The sequence below is a fragment of the Carassius auratus genome, chromosome 27 (assembly GCF_003368295.1).
Source record: "Carassius auratus strain Wakin chromosome 27, ASM336829v1, whole genome shotgun sequence".
Lineage (NCBI taxonomy): Eukaryota > Metazoa > Chordata > Actinopteri > Cypriniformes > Cyprinidae > Carassius > Carassius auratus.
In genome coordinates this window covers 27,492,666-27,512,651 of record NC_039269.1, presented here as the reverse complement: position 1 = coordinate 27,512,651, position 19,986 = coordinate 27,492,666, and the positions used below count along the sequence as shown (strand labels likewise).

The 19,986-nt window shown below is 37.8% G+C and overlaps 1 protein-coding gene across 1 annotated transcript; it reads right to left on the bottom strand.

Annotated features, from left to right (window-relative positions):
• Window positions 1-580: 580 nt before the first annotated feature.
• Window positions 581-12,360, bottom strand: LOC113046093 (beta-1,3-galactosyltransferase 2-like). The gene is made up of 2 exons (XM_026206960.1): window positions 12,169-12,360; window positions 581-1,948 (listed from the first exon to the last, which is right to left on the bottom strand). Exon 2 carries the CDS (start codon window positions 1,876-1,878, stop codon window positions 883-885), a length of 996 nt encoding a protein of 331 aa, XP_026062745.1. The 5' UTR covers window positions 1,879-1,948; window positions 12,169-12,360; the 3' UTR covers window positions 581-882.
• Window positions 12,361-19,986: the final 7,626 nt, after the last annotated feature.

The following is a 19,986-nucleotide window of genomic DNA, read 5'->3' as shown; positions in this document are numbered from 1 at the left end:
TACTCACATTGTACTGCTATTATTTTGAACAATACTGTACATGCACTACTGTGCAAAAGTCTTAGGCACGTTAGTATTTTCACCCCAAAGAATGGTGTTTGGCCAGTTATTTATATATTTTTCTGTAGTGTGTCAGTAGAAAATATCAGTTTACATTTCCAAACATTCATTTTTCCATTGAACTTTAATAATAATCAAGTGAGATTTTTGAATGCACAAGCAGTCTGTAAACAGCCGGTGCTGCACACAGAGATCTGATCTCACCATCATCTAATCTGTCTGTGATCACATGAAGAAACGGATAAAACGGAGACAAACTTAATCCAGAAGAACTTTGGTCATATCTCAAAGACGTTTGAAGAAACCTTTCTCCAAAACTACCTGAAAAACAATGTGCAAATGTACCTGGACAAAAGCTGTTTTAAATGCAGGGTTTGTCACACCAAATATTGATTTGATTTAGTTAATCGAAGTTAATTGATTCATAAAATCCATTTATAACAGTATTTTTGAAAGCATCCTTTTCTACAACATATTTACACAACCTAAAACTTCTCACAGTACTGTAGCTTTGAAAATGTCTTGAAGATGTTGCTACAGTTCTTCTGGATTTAATTTGTCTCAGTTTCATCAGTTTCTTCTTAACTGAATATTTTATACCCATTCAAACAGGCAGGCTTGTGAAGATCATTAAGATTACAGTAATTAAAAAAGAAAAAAAAAAGATAATCAAAAAACCCCAGGTAAGGTTGTCCAGAAACAAGAACTTTAATCTGTTGTATTTGGAAGAACGTGAAATGTCACAGGTCTTTTTAACTTGATGATAAAACCTCCAAAGCAGAACAAATTTTTAATTTTTTGAACTTTTGTTTATTGAACTTTCTACCCAGTCTGTTGGCAGGGATTGTGCTTGTTGCTCTGCAGGTGCTGCCAGTACTGGATGATCTCATTGGGATGAAACCCATGAGAGGTGATCAGGTTGCTGTACCTACAGCTAGAGTAGGCCACTCGCCAGTGATTGAACAGATGTTCATTTGGTGGTGGCGTTGGCTCTATCTTTAGTTTAGCTAGACATATACCCACGTAAACATCTTCTAAGTGCAGTCTGGGTATGGTCAGAGATGTCACGTATATCCTTTGGGCCACGTCGCCTGAGAAGACATACCCAGTCCCAGAGCAAAAGGTGGGGTATCGCTTACCAGGGTACATTTCTCGGGGCATGTACCATTTACTCTCTTTGTTTCGGTGTGGGGAGAAGTTTGACATGTGAAGTCCTGTGAAATACTTCTGCATTGGTTGCCCTTTGGTCTTTAGGAGTTTTTCTATGAGATATTCAGTGTTGACAAACATGTCACTGTCTGTCTTCATGACGTATTTGGCCTCTGGACAGTACTTTGTAATCCAGTACATCCCCATCAGTGTTTTCAGAGTAAGGTTGTTGTAAGTATCCCTGTAATCTTGCTGGATGATATCATGATATCGATGACTTTCTTCCTCTATTGTGTGCTGCAGTTTGCTGCCATCTATTTGGGTGTCATTGTTAACACCTATGAAAAAAAGGTGGATGAAACCCAAACCCCCAGCCACACTTTCATTGGCCCACGTTTTCCTGATGGCATCCCTGGCGTCCGTTTTCTTGGGCTCAACCTCAATCAAAAGCACTAAGAAAGGAGCTCGCTGCAGACATGCATTCGGCTCGTTGAGGATGTACTCATAAGGCTCCTCTTTAAGTATCCTTGCCACTCTCATTTCTTCACTCGAACTGATGTTCAAAAGAAAGGAGCTTTCCTTTTTTGTAATAACGAAGCCTCCAGCAAACACGAGCACTATGAGGAAAAGGGCCACACTGCAGTATCTGTGCCTCCGCTTCCATTGCATGATCTCTCTTTGGGTTCGTTGGATTTGTCAGGCCTCCCAAAGTAAACAGCGAGTCCAGATAGGTGGAAACCTGCAAATAAAAATGGGAACAATTTTTTTTATGTATTGCTACTGAAGAAAATGTTTCAATTTGTATATAATGGATTTAATATTTTGGCAATATTTCCATTTGCATGATTGTACATGGATCTTGGTGTGCTACATTCTTTTTGGTAGCTGGAAGTATGGCTAGGTTGAATTACTGTAAATAATGCCTGATAGCCCTAAGGGCAGTAACTCTCTTTAGATTTTTGTAGACCACAAACTACGATGGTTATAATATCGGGTATTATGTGCATTATTTAATGTTATAAGTGTCTAGTGTGAGTTTGAGGGCCCTATCTTGCACCCAGCGCAATTGACTTTGTACACCGATGCATGTCATTCCTATTTTGCACCCGCGCAAAGCGCGCTTTTCCCTCCACAGGAGCACGTCGCTAAACTAGTGAATGAACTTGCGCTCCCTGGGCGGTTCAGCGGAAAAAAAGGAGGCGTGTTCCAGCGCAAACAATCCCTGGTGCTATTTTGCTGTTCCATTAAACAATTGCGCCACTGACCAGAAAAAACCTAGTCTAAAGTCAGTGGCGCGTTGTTCATTATGCTATTTTAAGGGCGCATGCTTGACCATAATGTATAGCGTGCACAACACGCATACACTTTGCTCATGTAATCTACACAGATGCAACAGTTATTTTTGCAAATCATAAATTGTTACACTAAGAAAATATTAACACATGAGATGACAGAAATCATTGTGGTGTGCCACGAAGATGTGAAAAAATAGGCATAAATCTAGCTTACAAATTATTCAGGCTAATTGTAGTAATTCAGGATCAGACCTTTTTGCCCAATAGTGGCAAGACATATATCTATATAAGGACATCTGACAAATTGTGGCTATTTCCTCCCACGCCTGTTTAACCGACGCTATTTGGGTTTCTCCCATCGCCATACAACACAACTTCTCTGTCTTTCACTGCTCTTACAAGAACATCAGTCTCCTCGGCTGTGAACCGCTCCTGGCGTGCGCTTGGTAAATACGCCATAATAATAGCAATCCATAATGGAACTTGCGCACCTGCTTTTAAAGGGAATGTTGGATGACGCTCTGATTGGTTTATTTCACGTTACGCCCAAACCACACCTATGAATAATGAAGCTACTTCAGACCAACCCATTTTAGATTTGCGCGGGGCGCAAGAGCCATTTATCCCGCCGGGAAAATAGCAACAGCGCCGAGACCCGCCCACAAAGTTACTTGCGCTTCGCGCTTTGACACTTGCATTTCAGATCGTTAAAATAGGGCCATGAGTGTCACTGCGTGACATTTATAGTCATACTGAAAGCAACAATAGATATTTTTCCTCAGATCTTGAAAATAAATTAAAAACTGTGTGACAAAGATGGTGTCCGTCACTCAGTATGTAGTTTTAAATTTTTTTAAAAGATTTCATATTTATTCATTAGATTATAAGCTTTTCCACTTCGTTGGGTTTGCAGTGTGCTTCTCACTTCTGAATGGCTCTGATTTAAGTGATCCTCTTGCATCACGGTGTTGTGCGATGTGTTGTATGGACAGCCAAATTGCTTGTGACCGGAATCTTGTCGCATTGTTTGGTTAGGACAAGGTTTTGGCTGGATTACGAAGATGCTCCCCTGTGTGTTAAGGATCGTGGAAAGTGAAACTTAAATCTGTCATGGGTTGCCTATCGATCCACTCCGGCTGACATACTGAGACTAGATATGCGAACACACCTTATCCAATTGCAATCCAGTGAGAGGGAAACACTTTTTGAAAGACAAGACAGTAGCCTATAGGATGTTTTTTTAATGTCCGTTAGTCCTCAAGCATTATCGTCTTTTTAATGGAGATGCGGCAAAAATTTCACCATTGTTTTTATCATTTATTAGTTTTAGCTTTTAGTAGCGTTTACAAATATTGTTCATCCTCATCTTTGTTGACGAAATTAACACTGTTTGCACCATAGCAGCATGTTAAATTTGTATACTCAAATGTATTTTAAACATTAATCTCGTAACAATATTTATTTGCTGTTGTGATATTGGCGTGTAAATTATTTAATTTGACTGTAACGGCCCTTTCATGAGTTCACGCGTGGATATAATTAGCTGAGGTATGGTATGCATATTTGCCGTGCTGTCTTGGGAAGGGTTCCGAGCTCGGGAATGGCCCGAACCTAGAGTACCCCTCCTTCCCCATCTAAAGACGGGAGCACACACAATCGAATGGGTAAGCCTCTCTAACCATTGAAAAGGAAAGGTGAATTTGTCTAGCCGGGAGACTCGCCGACGTCCGCCAGGAGCTTGTACTCACGGCATCGAATGGGTAAGCCTATCCGGATGAAAGACAGAAAGGTAACGTAGTGTGGCCAGGAGGCTCTCACCAGCATCCAACAGGAACTTTGTGCTCGCTGTATCAGCTGGGTCAGCGTTGCAGGCCTTAGGATGGAAAAGGTAAGTTTGGGTGGTCGTGAGGCTCTCGCCAACGTCCGATGGGAGCTTGTACTCGCAGCATCGGACGGGAAAGCCTCAATGACTGTAGAATGGGAAAGGAGGTTCTTGCTGGCCTCCCGTAGGGGGTGGATAGTGCATAATGACAGCTTGGCGGCTGTAAAAAGGAAAGGAAAGGTTGTCTCTCCGGCATCCAATGGGAGCACACGCATCGAATGGGTAAGTCTCGCTGGCCGAAGGATGGAAAAGGTAAGTTTGTCTAGCCGGGAGGTTCTCGCCGACATTCAATGGGAGATTCCTACTCATGGCATCGAATGGATAAACCTCTCCGGGTGTAGAAGGAAAGGTAATTTGTGTGGCCGGGAGGCTCTCACCGGCATTCGATGGGAGCACACACGTTGAATGGGTAAGTCTCGCTGGCTGTAGAGTAGAAAAGTAAAGATGTCTGGCCGGGAGGCTCTCGCCACCATCTGGTGGGAGCTCAATACTCACGGCACCAGATGGGTAAGTCTTGCCGATCATAAAAGGGTAATGTTGAGGTTGACTAACTGGGAGTTAAGCGTACGACGAAATATAATTTCCTGTCCTGTCAGTGTACCTTGAATAAGTGCCATGAATCCGGATGCATGGGCATAGTTTAAATCAGAGGTGATGTCATCCTTTCCCAGCCAATAGTTTAGAGATTATTATTATTTTCTTTTTTTCTTTCTCTCTCTCCATATTGATTGCATGATCATTGTTCTATGGTTGGGAGAGATAATTTTTTCAAGAGCCATCGAGGTGATTATGCTTTTAAACAGCAAATTATATGGAGCTAACGGATTGATTAAGAGTTTATTATCCCGTAATTTTCAGATTAACCACTCCAGTGGGCTAATGAGAAACCGAGAAGGCGGGGCTTCAAAATGAATCGTGATCAGCTATTTTTTTTTCTCCCGTATAGGGGAAATCTGAACAGATTATTTCAGTGAATAGCTGAAACGTAATTTTAAAAAATGGCGACATTTGAGGTCCCATTCAAGGACTTATGATTGCTGTATCATGCCTGTAGTAAAAAATTTTCCAATATTAAAGATGGTGTACATTTAAATTAAATGTCTAACAAAATGAGGATTAGGTTGTACAGTGGCATCTAGAAACTATTGTCGAGACGTTTGAGCCCTTGAAGACTTTTGATATGAGCATGTACATTAGATTGTTAGCGATGCATTACTTTAAGTTTGTTCCATGGAACAGTATAATTAATTGTTTTACGAGAGTATTGTTTTTTTAATATATATATATATATATAAGCTCTCCTGCGGGAGCGAGAACTGCAACGGCAGTAGGGAACTACTGCCGTAGAACTGCTACTGCTGCAGTAGTGAAAAAATATAGATAGGGGCTCCCAGGGAGCAGACACTGCTGCGGCAGTGGAGAAATATAGATAGAGACTCCTGCAGGAGCAGTCGCTGCTGCGGCAGTAGGAAGATACAGAAAAGGCTCCTGTGGGAGCAGACATTTCTGCGGCAGTGAGGGAATACGGGAATAGGCTCCTGTGGGAGCACACACTGCTGCAGCAGTGGGGAGATACTGAAAAGGCTCCTGCGGGAGCAGACACTGCTGGGATGGCTGGAGTGAGGATTGGCAGTTATCGATGGATAGATGGGGATGTTAAAGAGGGTTGGCTATGGTAGATCATTGTTTTGAGTGAACGGGGATAGGCTGAAGTAAATGGGAGCAGGAAAGGAGGAGGAAAGATAGCTGCTTGGGCCACCAGTGGAGCTTGCTTCAGCTGCTGTAGTTGTTGGCTGCAGGAAAAGTAGAAGTGTTAGTAACAATTGATGGGGCAAGCTAAAAAAAAATGCCTGGGTAGCCTACTGTGTTGCCAGCTTAGCAATTGGTTGCTGGTTGACAATTCCTCAAGCCTTGTCCGCATTATTACGTTCCTGCTGAAAAACTATGTTTTCCTCTCGTTTTGGCCAACTGGCCTGTCTCCAGAGTGGATAAATTTGGAATGCTTTTTTTCACGTTGTAGTATATGGACTGTGGCTTTTGAAAACGATGAAGCATGTTTAATCTTGTAAAACATTGTGTCAATAGACATGATTATAACAGTAACGATAATAACAGCTATGTGCTATTCACTTTCAAGCGGTTTCTTAAGATATTTACTTTGCATGCTTTTCATATTACAGTCCTGAGAAGACAACATACATTTTACTCACACTTGCTGTCCTGTGGCAAAACGCAATTGGTAGAAATTCTGAGTAATCACGCAGGTAAATGGTGAAATATGTCCCTTTATAAATTAGTCCTGCCAGAATAATTGCATGCAACTTTGCGCGGTCTATTGGCCACAACGTGTGTCTTGGCGAGAATAGCAGCTGTCGCGATAACGCTTAATGGTGCTCGGCGGCTGGGTTTGGTGAGGTAGTAGTGATCATGGGTCCGGCAAAAAGTGGCAGAACTGAAAAAAAAATCCCCAGTAACATTACAGATCTCTTCGTAGGAAGGAAAATTGGGTCTGTGATAAGATGACAGACAGAGCGAACCGAAAGCTGATTAACCGTCAGTGGATAGAGGTAAGTCAGCAATATTTATAATGTGGGAATGATTACTAGATTGTGGTCCACCTGTGTTGATTAGGCTAAGTATCTGACTCACTCCTCCTATGAAATGTTATTTATTATATCTTAATAAATGGCATTTATGACCGCAATGATGGTTTGTAATTTTACATTTAACACATCACACACATGAATGTTGTTTAATGTGTTTTTCCATAGCAGGTTTATTTCTTAAATTTCACATAAGGTGGTATTGAAAAAGTCTTAACAGGTCTTAAATTCAACTTTTATCATATCTGTGAAAACCCTGAATTAATCTGTGTGTATCATATGGATCACTTCAATGGCACCTAAATTAAATTTATTTAATTGGGGCAATAATTATTTACTTTTTGTTTGTGCCATTTGCTCTGCCATTTTGGATCTTGAAAGGCTCATTCTTCATAAACATTAAAAACAATTTTTGTAAGAAATTCTGAGAAATCACGTTTTCTGTTTAAAGTCATTTGGGAATGACATGAGCAAGTTAATAACAGAATTTTATATTTTTGGAAGAAATATTCCTTTGATCTTAATCAGTGATGCCCAGTATAGAGAGGTTTTGTTCGGCAAGAAAACTATCCAGGAGCTTCTTGTTAATATCAGTAACTTTCAGTCTGCTAATCAACACAAAAGCAGCTGCGCTACTTTGTTTCAAACAGTCATTTATATTTTTATTCCCTTTAGCCTTCACCAAAGAACCAAATAATTCATACTTAAAGACTTAAATTGTTTCTTTTATTTTAATCTAACCTAAAACATGGACTGATTCAGTAGAATTGATAACATTAGTTAACATGAGATAAGAGACTGCATTTATTGATCTTAATTCATATTAATTGAAACTTTTATACATTATAAAATCAAAGTTGTGTCTGTTAATATTATTTAATGGAGCTAACACGAACTAACAATAAATAATTGTATTTTTTTATTAACCAACATTAACAAGTAATATAAACTACTGCAACAATTAATTAAAATGGCTAGTTAATGTTAACCTGCTTTAACTAAAGTTAACTAATGGGAGCTTATTGTGAAGCATTTCCTATTGTTCATCGTTCATTTGAACTTTAACACTAGTGTAGGTGCAAAGTCCTATGTTAACTTCACTGGAACAGGAAAAAAGCTTCTTACTCGTCACAGAAGTCAAAAAAGCGCAAGTTTAATCCAAACACAAAATTGCAAAACTATACAAAATCCTGATGGCTCCTGTAGCCTTTCCTATGGTTTCACCTGTTAAACCTTTAACTGCTGTTAACTTGAACGTTTAAACAAGAGTTATTTTTTAACCCTTAGGGGACTAAGCCCTTTTTGGTCCGTTTTCTCTATTTTTACATTTCGGCTTATAAACCATATGTAATGAGGATGGACCACCATGTATTTGGTATCAATGGATTCAGAAGACCCTAAGCTACCATAAGCATGCATGCAATATGTCTATAAAGGAAGTATGAGTGACAAGTTGTACAATAAACTAGAGAATTTCAAAGACGAAAATGAGATTTTTGTCATTTATTACTGAAAATCCTACCTAACACAACAATAGTTAAAAGTTTTTGACCCAAAAATATATTTTTCAAACTCTTTGCTTGACAGAAATGGGTTAATGTTCAATCAAATGTGAAAAGAACAATTAAATAATTAACTTTATTTACAAACAGTCCTAGGCGTTTTTTTATTTTTGGGACTAAGCCCTTTTTGGTCTGTTTTCTCTATTTTTATATTTGGGCTTATAAATCATATGTAAAGGAGATGAAACACCCTGTGTTTGGTATCTATGGATTGAGAAGACCCTAAGCTACCATAAGCATGCATGCAATATTTTTATATAAAGGAAGTATGAGTGAAAAATTTTACAATAAACTAGAGAATTTCAAAAACGAAAATTAGATTTTTGTCATTTATTACTGAAAAACACACAATATAGAACAGTCTTTGAACAAAGAAAATATATTTTTTCAAACTCTTTGCTTGACAGAAATGTGTTATTGTATAATCAAATGTGTAAAGAACAATTAAATAATTAACTTTTTTTAAAAACAGTCCTAGGCATGCCAGTGAGCAAAGCAAGGCCTCTCCAGGCCTTTCCAGTAATTGTTCCAGAGCTTGTTCTGCCGTAAATCTTTTACTGCTTGCCCTTTTGATAAAACAATTCTGTAATAATGCTGTATCTCTCTCTAATTTATCTATTTATTGCTCGCTAACACTCCGATTGCTTTCTGCTTTTTGCACGTGATGCTGATTCTCCGATCGCTCGAATTTAGCTCTTTGTGCTCGCTAATACTCCGATCGCTCTCTGTAACACTCCGATCGCGTTCTGCTTTCTCCACCCTGATGCTGATTCTCTGAACGCTTATTGATTACATGTCTTTTACTATAGTCCAGCCAGCTTGTACAACGCTACAGCAGAGCTAGAGTCCTCTGAATCGCTAGAAGACATAACCTTCCTCTGATTGGGTTAGAAAAATACTCCTCCCAGCGGCAATTTTTCCATTGGCTGTTGCATGTTAAATCTGCCTAGCACAATCGTTTTCATTGGCCTGTTTACGCCGTGGTATTGCGCAATAAGGGAAGTGTTTATATACAAACTGGACACCGCTGTTTTCAGCGGAATCTGAGGAAGACGGCAAAAAAAACCGCATCCCTCTAGCATTAATAGTTTTTGAGATAACTACACATTTGTAAAAGTATGCCATTTTGGGCGGTACCGCCCAATCCGTCCCCAGAGGGTTAATGACAGACGAAAACGGTAAGAAAACTGTTTCTCCCTTATATCCTATACACAAACAACTACCCAGTTCAATCTTCCGCCCAAGTGGGCGTAACCATTAAAGAAACAGAACAGAAATTAGCCTGTACATCAGAAAACATAGGAAACAGTACTGAAATATATATATAAATATTAGGGGTGTAACGGTTCACAAAATTCACGGTTCGGTTCGATACGATACACTGATGTCACGGTTCGGTTCGGTACGTTTTAGATACAGCAAAATGTAAAAACATCTCAACTTTTCAGAATGCCGCAAGCGCACCGCGGGTCATGTGACAAGAACTAACCAATCAGCTTCATCCTTTCCCGTAACAACGTTGAGAGCTCAGCCAAGATGTAGGAACAGCTGATCATAGTTGTATATGGATTGCAATTTTGAAATAAATTTAGTAGCAGAGCTACTGCAAGCGATTTTTAGAGCTGCAAATCCATTTATCCTTCGCTGAAATTTCGGCGTCTCATGGAGAGAGCACGTCGTTGTTGCTTAGCAAAGACAGACGCCTCATGAGCGCTTCTGCCCGAGCGCTTTGGAAAGGAGGAGAAAGACGTGCTTAGCGTTTTCCATGCGTTTTTAGGCGCGATATGTGAACGGCCTCTAAGGCGCTCGCTCACTCAGCACGCGCTGAAGACTCGTTGCAAAATGTCTAATGCATTTAACAGACCAGAAATATAAGATCCTAAAATAACCAACAGGTCTGGTGTTTGGGTGCACTTTGGATCCCCTGTAAGCTATAATACCGGTGTCTAAATGCTGCAGGGATAATTTGTTGCGTGCATGTTTCTCCTTCTTTTCGTCTTTTCCCAGATACTGACACATATATACCAGATATTCCCGCTGGTGTTTTTTTTTTTTTTGTATTCACGCTGGTGTACCCTGTCATGTTGCAGATGCAACATATTGTTGTTTTTTTATCCACCACTCTCTTGCCATCACCATTATAGCTTAAAGGGAATCCAAAGTGCACCCAAACACCAGACCTGTTGGTTATTGGAGGATCTTCTCATTTCTAGTCTGTTAAACGCATTGGCTATTTTGCAACGAGCCTTCAGCGCGTACTGAGTGAGTGAGCGCCTGACTGAGTAGCCAAACATACACCTATAAGTTGGTGTATTTTTCTTCTTCGGGAGTGTCAGGGGTGTTGCCTGTTACGTCGTTTGGGTTATTGGACTACCTTGTTGAACGCATATCATTATATTTCTCTCTCTTTTTTTTTTTTTTTCAAATATAATTAATTACTCCAACGAACCGTTCGGTATACATAATGCGTACCGCGTACCGAACCGAAAGCGTCGTACCGAACGGTTCAATACGAATACGCGTATCGTTACACCCCTAATAAATATATATAAAATAAATACAGGAAAAAACAGAACTACCTCATGAAGAAAGATACAAATATGATATATTCAGGTTATGCTTGAAATCAACACTCCAAGAAACAATACCATACAAATTATTGAAACGTAAAATTGGCTCTTACAACTAGTTTACTTTATACTTTTGTGTATTTTCTGTCTTTTAGAAAAATATCTTTAATAAAGCTATTTAACCTGTTTTATATAAATTAATTAATTGTGTTTGTAAATGTAAACCTCAAGCTAAAACACGTAATTTGAAAAATTTGCATTGTGCCCCAAAAATATTTTAATGTGCTCCTAAATGTGTTCGTTTGGGAAAAAGGTAAGTGTCAAGCCCTGAGGAATCTAAAGTATGGTCATGCAGCAGAATAAGAGAATAATATGAACTTAATAAGTACTAATAAACAGCCAGTTTTCTAATAATAAGGATGCCGATAAACAACTAAATGATCGTGAGAATTGGTCTCTAAACTAAATGTTACCATGATAATGTATTGCATTATTTTTATTCCATTTTTAGAATTTCTTTTTATTTATTGGTCATTTTATATTAAAAGTCACCTTTGCTGTTTACAGCTAGTAGCAACATAATTTTCATCCTAAAATGAGAATTCAGTCATTTACTTGCCTTTGTAATTGTCCAAACTTGTATGATTTTCTATTGTGGCACATGAAAGATACTTCAGAAAAACACCAGAGACTGCTCTCAAAATGTCAAAGTCCTCTTTTAATACCAGCTGTAAACATGGGCAAAGGTGGCCGTGTTATTTATTTCCCCTTCTCTGCTGTATCTATATTCAGCCGTTGTGTTTCCACTAGCTAATTGTAAGTAAACCCCAAGAGACTGAAATGCATTTTCATGCAGAATCTTGAACGCATCCAAATCATCAAAAAAGCACAAACAAGCTTTGAAACCTGGATTGCAGGAAAGAATGAAATGCATCAGCACAGCTTCGGATAGAAATGTGCAGATGTTTGAAACCTGGATTGCAGGAAAGAATGAAACGCATCAGCACAGCTTCGGATAGAAATGTGCAGATGTTTGGTTTGACGTACCTTTCTCTTGGACTGAAAGAGATGCTTGCTGTTCATCAGTCCTGTTGCAGATAGATGCAGTGTGCTCTGCCATTGTACCTTTTTATAGCTCCTGCCATTCTAGTCTGTTCCTCCTCCTGTGGTTTGCCACTCCTTTGCTTCTCATCTCTTTGAGGTGCAGAATTTGCATTTCCTGTAGATTTTATTGAGGATTTTCTCCTTTGATTTTTGCCATTCATCCAGACATTTCCTCACTCCCAGTTTGAATTCCTGAGACCGTTACCAGCCTCTCTTTAATTGATGCGATGCAGCGCTAGACAAGGTGTTCCACACGTATTCCTCAAAGACTTTCATTCTGCTTGAATGTATAGTGATGCTGTGCAGCTTCCTCCTTTTCTGCTGTTTCGCTCTGCTGTTCTGATCATTAGGGGTAAAAAAATTTAAAATAGAAGAAGCTGCTGGGGGAAGGGAGGTGAAAATGTGCGAGAGCACTGGTCTGCCAACATCCTGAAGAGTGCGCACACACACACACACACACACACGCACACACACCGCTCCATCCATGTGACCTGCTTGAGTGAACGCCCTCCCTCCTGACAGTTAAAGACACCCAGTGTACATTACGCTGCTGACACACTTACTGTAAGACTTATGATCATTAACGATTCCTGGTTCTGTTAATCAAGCTTATTTTGCAACACTTCCAATCTTGCAGGAATAGATGTACTTGAGGTTCATGCAGAATCTGCCGCCTTGCTTTCAAACATCTCTTGAATGCAAAGTTATGAATCTTCAACAGTAAATGGGAAGTTAAAGCAGTCCTATAATGACATTTTTATATAAGTTAATATGATTCTTTAGGGTCTAAATGAAAAGTTGTAACAAGCAACTGCAGTGCAAAGTACACTATGGGTTACTGATCAACTGTAGTGTAATTTTTAATAACCACATAACCTACCATTCATCATGAAATGCCAAATAATGAAAAGACACAAAACATTACTAACATTTATTGACAGAAATACTTTTTTACTGAATTCCACAGAGAATAAGTTATTTACAAAAGAAAATGCAGTAACAGCAAAAATAAATGAAATGATGACATTAAATAACATACATTTTCACAACAAAAAATGGTTGAATTTTCTCATCCTTTACAGGTTTTTGGCATACAGAAGTTTCATCAGCTGGTGTTGGGGTATTCTGGGCTGGAGAATCAGGGTTGTGCTGCCCTCCTGTGTGGTGCTAACGCTCAGGGACAATATGTAGGGTTCAGACCTGTCCTTGATTTAAACCTAGACACATAGCTTTCTATCACTTCCTGTTTGTCTGGTTTGTCAAACTGGGACGTGAGATTCTCAGGTATGGAGAGCTTCAGGATATCGTCCATATAAGGGTTGGGTCCACAACAACGTCCTCAAAGACAGGTTGTCCAAGTACTCTGTGCATCTTTTTTTTTTATTTTTTTATTCTCAGTTTACTCTAAAGTAGTGTTGTTCACTTGTGTTGTGGCTACATGGTTTTGTTTATAAAACTATCTATAAGGTGTCTCATAAAATTATACAAAATTTATGTTCAGCTTCAGATAATATATTTCTGTACATACAGTGATTATTTTGCATTTAAATAGAAGTGGTTTCACTAACAGAAGGTTGGTTCTACTTTCACTGACTTTGCAGAGCATTGTTTTTTTGTTTTTTTTGACCCCCGTAAACCACCTTAAATAGTGGCTCTCCAGCTGCTGTCGTGGCTTGGGACGCCCAGTCTCATTATAATGTAAGGCTGCCAGGTAGAGTCTATAGAGAAGAAGAGGTTGCACTTTATTTTACAGTATGTGTACTAACATGTACTTATAGTGTACTTACAGTATATTTATTTAAGAAAGTTCTGGTAACACAAGGCAACTACATGGGGTAAGGTTAGGTTTAGGGGTAGGTTCAGGGTTAGTACCTAGTTATTACTTAGTTATTGTAATTACTATAATAAGTACATAGTATGTACATGAGGAACAGGACTGTAAAATAAAGTGCTACCGAAGAAATAATGGTTAAACATTACTTAGGTCACACTTGCGTGTTTGAAAATGTGTATACAATCCTTTCCCAATTATACTGAGTTACCTGCATAACATTCCCAGGAAAGAAAAGACAACATTCTTTGGCGCAAAGCGCAGAATTACACTGTGGATTGCCTCCAGTGATGAGGTGTGATGAAGAGGGCTCAGGTTTTCAACATCTTTCAGAATCCAATATATGTGTTTTTTTTTATACTTCGATACCACTTCTGCAGTCTTTGTTCTGAGCAATCCTCAGCAGTTTCGTTGATACTCCTAATAATATAAACAAACAAACTGTAAATCAGCCATGCAGAAAGATACAGGGCCCTATTTTAACGATCTGAAATGCAAGTGTCAAAGCGCGAAGCGCAAGCAACTTTGTGGGCGGGTCTCGGCGCTGTTGCTATTTTCCCGGCGGGATAAATGGCTCTTGTGCCCGGCGCAAATCTATAATGGGTTGGTCTGAAGTAGCTTCATTATTCATAGGTGTGGTTTGGGCGTAACGTGAAATAAACCAATCAGAGCGTCATCCAACATTCCCTTTAAAAGCAGGTGCGCAAGTTCCATTATGGATTGCTATTATTATGGCGTATTTACCAGGCGAGGAGACTGATGTTCTTGTAAGAGCAGTGAAAGACAGAGAAGTTGTGTTGTATGAGGATGGGAGAAACCCACCCAAAATAGCGTCATGATTTCCGTCATCTCATGTGTTAATATTTTTTTAGTGTAACAATTTATGATTTGCAAAAATAACTGTTGCATCTGTGTAGATTACATGAGCAAAGTGTATGCGCGTTGTGCACGCTATACATTATGGTCAAGCATGCGCCCCTAAAATAGCATAATGAACAACGCGCAACGCGCCACTGACTTTAGACTAGGTTTTTTCTGGTCAGTGGCGCAATTGTTTAATGGAACAGCAAAATAGCACCAGGGATTGTTTGCGCCGGAACACGCCTCCTTTTTTGCGCTGAACCGCCCAGGGAGCGCAAGTTCATTCACTAGTTTAGCGACGTGCTTCTGTGGAGGGAAAAGCGCGCTTTGCGCGGGTATGAAGTGTGAAATCTGCCAAATCTAAGGCTTAGCAGGAGAAGGAGAAGGAGCAGTCGACCCTTCCGTCGCCGTCAGTCCGTGTCCATTTTTGAATGGGATTGAATGGGAGGGCAGACGACAGACCCGCGGCGACGTCACGGCGGCATATACATCGTCTCAGTATACTTCGCTTTACACGAAATGTAAAGTTTGCATTACAGTCGATGCATTTGTAACAGGTTGTTATTTAGATATTTCCCAAAACGTGGTAATAGTGCATAATAATAACTGCATAAAGTCTATTTTATGTTTGATAAATTATGTTTATCTGTTAAGTTGGTGTTGAAGTGAAGTACAAGCACATGAATGTTCAGTTTGCTTGGATGCTACAAACAGTAGGGAAAAACTGAGAGGAAATGCATGATTTCTGCTTGAATTACATTTCTTTCTTGGTTCCTTGTGATCTTGACATAGAAGAGTGTAATTTTAACAGAAATAAAGTTATAATAGATATTCATTAGACATTCGATCTTTAACATTAAATTGCGTGAAGAACAAAGTCATTCTAAGCAAACATGATTAGGTTTATTAATTTATGATATTTGGGACGGTAAGGCTGTGATATTAATGTTGTCCACTAGATGGGATTGATTTTAACCCAAATGTGCTTCGAGAAGTTTTAATTCCTTATGAATTGAATCAAACGCGATGATCTACTTCATTTGCATAACTATGGTGCTTACAGTTTAGTTTTATATAATTACAGTACATAGAAATCTTTGAATTTTATATTTATCATTACATTAACTTTTATAGACATCAATAAGACAAAAACATCAAGATATGATTAAATACAACCCCAAATCAGAAAAAGATTTTTAAAATGCAATAAAATCAAGATCTTATAATAAAATCGTAATTGTATTGTTTATTTGATTGGCAAAAGTGCAAAGAAAAGATTTTTAAGGTTTTCACTGACCAAATAATTGGTAATCTGTAAATATAAGATAACTGGGACAGAGACATGTTTAACACTGTGTCCCAGCAAATCTCTTTTAAATTACAATGTTTAATTGTTTGTAAATCGAAGATACTAATAGTTTTTTTTACAAGACTTCAGCTGCTCATCAGTCTGTGGTCATCATTGCCTGGATGTCCTTTTCATGATGGGTTAGGGTTCATGATGTTTAATATAGGAGACAGATCTGGCCTGATCTAGCACATTCACTCTGTCTCTACGAAACCATGCTGTTGTAGCACATGAATGAGAGAAGGACAGAATGAGAGCTGACGTTGTCTTGGTCTAATAACCATGGACTTCTCTTGAAAGATGTCATCTTGATGGCAGTATATGTCTCTGTACAATACCAATGACATGTAATGCCTCCATGTCAGTGTACCCTCACACATGCCAGTCAACCATTCCTCTTGCTCTGATAAACCCCCATCCAATAACAAATATTTGCTTTTGCATCTATCACTGGTAAAATTCTGGATGGCCCATTGGTCTTTGGGAATGAGAACTCATCTGTTTTTCCCAGTGGACTAATCTGAGCACATCACACATTTCCATTGTCTCTGACTATCTGAGAGAATCCATAGCATCACTGCACATAATTGATGTATAGCTTTCTGATGAGTCAAACCTGATACCCTGACCTATTACCAATTTACTCTGATTATAGACAGTTTGAACCCTTTAAGCCCTGAGGCATCACCTCAGTGAAGACAATGTTTTTGCTTTGACATACACAAAAATAATGACTCATAACTCAAAAACTGTAGCAAGGAGAGTCAAAAGGATGCAATCAATTGACAGAAATCTTTCTATATTTTTAGGGGAAAAATCTTTGCCCTCTGAATATTCTCATGTGGAGAAATAGATGATAAAATGTAAGAGAAATTTGCCTGGTCAAGGGATATTTTTTTTAATATCTCTCTTAATTGGCATCCAATATTTATCTTAAGATAAATCGAGCGCAGGGTTAGTTCAGTCAGGCCATGGAGGAAAGGCTGTGAACAGCTATCAAATCACTCCAATCACCACCTCTCTCCTATTAGACACGGGACATATATATATACGTGGTACCACTGCTCGGTAAGTATGCTCAATGGCTCACAACCCTCTCTCCCTCCCGATTATAAGCATAAGCACATTACTGTGCACCTTGTGGCTGTCGTCTTCTTTGTTTCAGATCACTAAGTATTCCTAAATCTTGCTGGTATGGACCTCATTGCTGAGAGACACCCATCTTCATAACCAGGCTACAGGATAGACGTGCCACATCTATATGATTATCACTGTTTGCTTTAAAGACTTTATTAAAAGTCTTAATTGTTATGCATTTCTAAATTCATGGTTCCAGGGGGTTAATGTTAAAGCTCTTGTATGTTCAGTTATTCTGGGAGAAAGAACCCCCATAAGGAACCATACCGCCAAAGATTAATTGTTCAATATACTCAAGTAAACTTGCCAAAGTGGTTCCTGTCTGAAATAATTTTTGGTGATGTTCTACATGATTCATTCATATATGTGAATAACATTTTATGGTGATATCATGAAGTAATCAAAAGTTACAGCATTTGGGACCAAGGTAGCTTTTCTCTTAGTCCTCGACAGTTTAGAAATTGTTGTTTTGAATTTCAAGTTTAGTCAAAGTCCTAAATAATTACACTTGTTTTATTTTACTATGAGACCTTTCAAGACATATGACAACGACTAACTGAGCTGTATGCTTTAATTATAGTTCTATAAGTTATATAAAAGATAAAATACAGAAACATTTTAGGTTTTATATTCTGCTTGCCAAGTGTTCAAAGGATATTTCCAACTGATTTCTTTAGTTCATGGGTTTAGGTATTATTATTCGCATGAAAGACGAAATGGGTTGTTTTGATTTTAGACTCATTTCATGAGAATCAGCTGTAAATAATGATAGGACATTTTCCACAATCAGAGCATGTGTTATGAAATGACCAGCATAAAAATCCACAAGAAAGTTACACAATGTGCACACTTGGAGTTTATAATTAGATGATGAATATCTTTAGATCTATGACAGATTATGGTAAGCTCTTTTTAATCAGGAGAATTTCCTGAAAATAAGGACATCCAATTATGTGCATGTTTCGAGAAGTTACGAATAAAAACTTGTAGCATTGGGCCTTTTTTTCTTTGCTGCGCCATATGTGTCCCTGTGACCCTGTCTGATTTAATGTGTTGTGTTTTATGAGGAATATCTATCTATCAATCTGATCGACTGATCATGGTAAATTTTGGATTATTAATCAGAAGAATTTTCTGAAAAGAATGTGCCATTTTTCAAGATCTATGCATGTTTGGCAAGAGAGCAACCTCTGATTTTATATATATATATATTATTTAATTAATTAATTTATATTTGCTCAGCTACATGTCATAATTAATTTTTATGTATTATAGCTTTATGAGAGATATCTTAGGATCTAAATGATTGATTTTCTGCAAATAATGACGTGCCTTTTTCTATGATATATGATGTTTCATGAGGTTACGAACGAAATCGCCATTACAGATACCTATGTTTTTTTTTTTTTTTTTTTTTTTGCCATGCTCCTGTGTAGTTTAATGTGCGTTATAACTTCATGAGGAATATCTTTAGATAATGACGGATTATGGTGATTTTGGGCCCTTTTTAATCAGGAGAATCTAAATAATGGTGTTTATTTTTGTTTTATGTTTTATGAGCAAAAAAAAAAAAAACCCCAAAAATAATATTACTTACATTCATTAGAGCTGAGATGTTTGAAGCTTTTAAATAAATTTTGGTTATTTCATTCAGGGGTTACTTACTAATTTGATTATTTTTCATGCAGGAGGTGTTCTTTCACTTTAATTTTTTTATTTTTTATTATTATTATTATTTTTGCAGCCATCAAAATTAAAATGTGTTTATATTTACAAAATATATTTAATCTTTTAAATTACTTTATTTGTACTTTTGTTAATTAAATAACAGTTAAAGATTAAAGATTGTATTGTAAAACATTTACGAAAACTCCAACCGATAATATATTTGTTATTAAATGATTAAACTTTCATCTGAAACATCACATGGTTTTCTTGTTGTGACTTTTACTCAAGTTTAAATATTTAATAACCATTAAAAAAATGTCTATTTTGTTTTCAAGTCATCAAAACAGTTGGATCATAATATGAAAGTATACTTTGATTTTTATTCTTAGTTTTTTTTTTTTCAGTTATAGATTTCTCACAATCCAAAATTATGATTCAGAGAATTGTGATGGATTTAAGACCTCTTCCCACAATATTAAATAAAGCACTGTCAATTTTTTATACTTTGCTTTTTTCCATGAGCAAGCAGAGTACAAACAATGTTTAAGTAATGAAATCTGAAAACATCAGAAGTCAACAAATTAAAAAGGGGGGAAAAAATACCAGAAAATAAATTGATAAACTACTAAAGTGACAAAGTGGCACTTCTCTGGGTGTGTGTTCACTGTGCACTTTGGACAGGTTAAATGCAGAGCACAAATTCTGAGTATTGGTCATACTTGGCTGTTTATCATGTTATCTCTTTTTTTATGAATACATATATGATATGTTTTATAAATATTAGTCATGATAGTTTTTTGTAATATTCAGTGAAATGAGCCATTGTATACTTTTTGGAAGCCGGAAAAAATATTGGATTTTAGGAAAGTCTTAGAATAACTTTTATGTCCCACAGAAGAAATAAAATCCTGCAGGT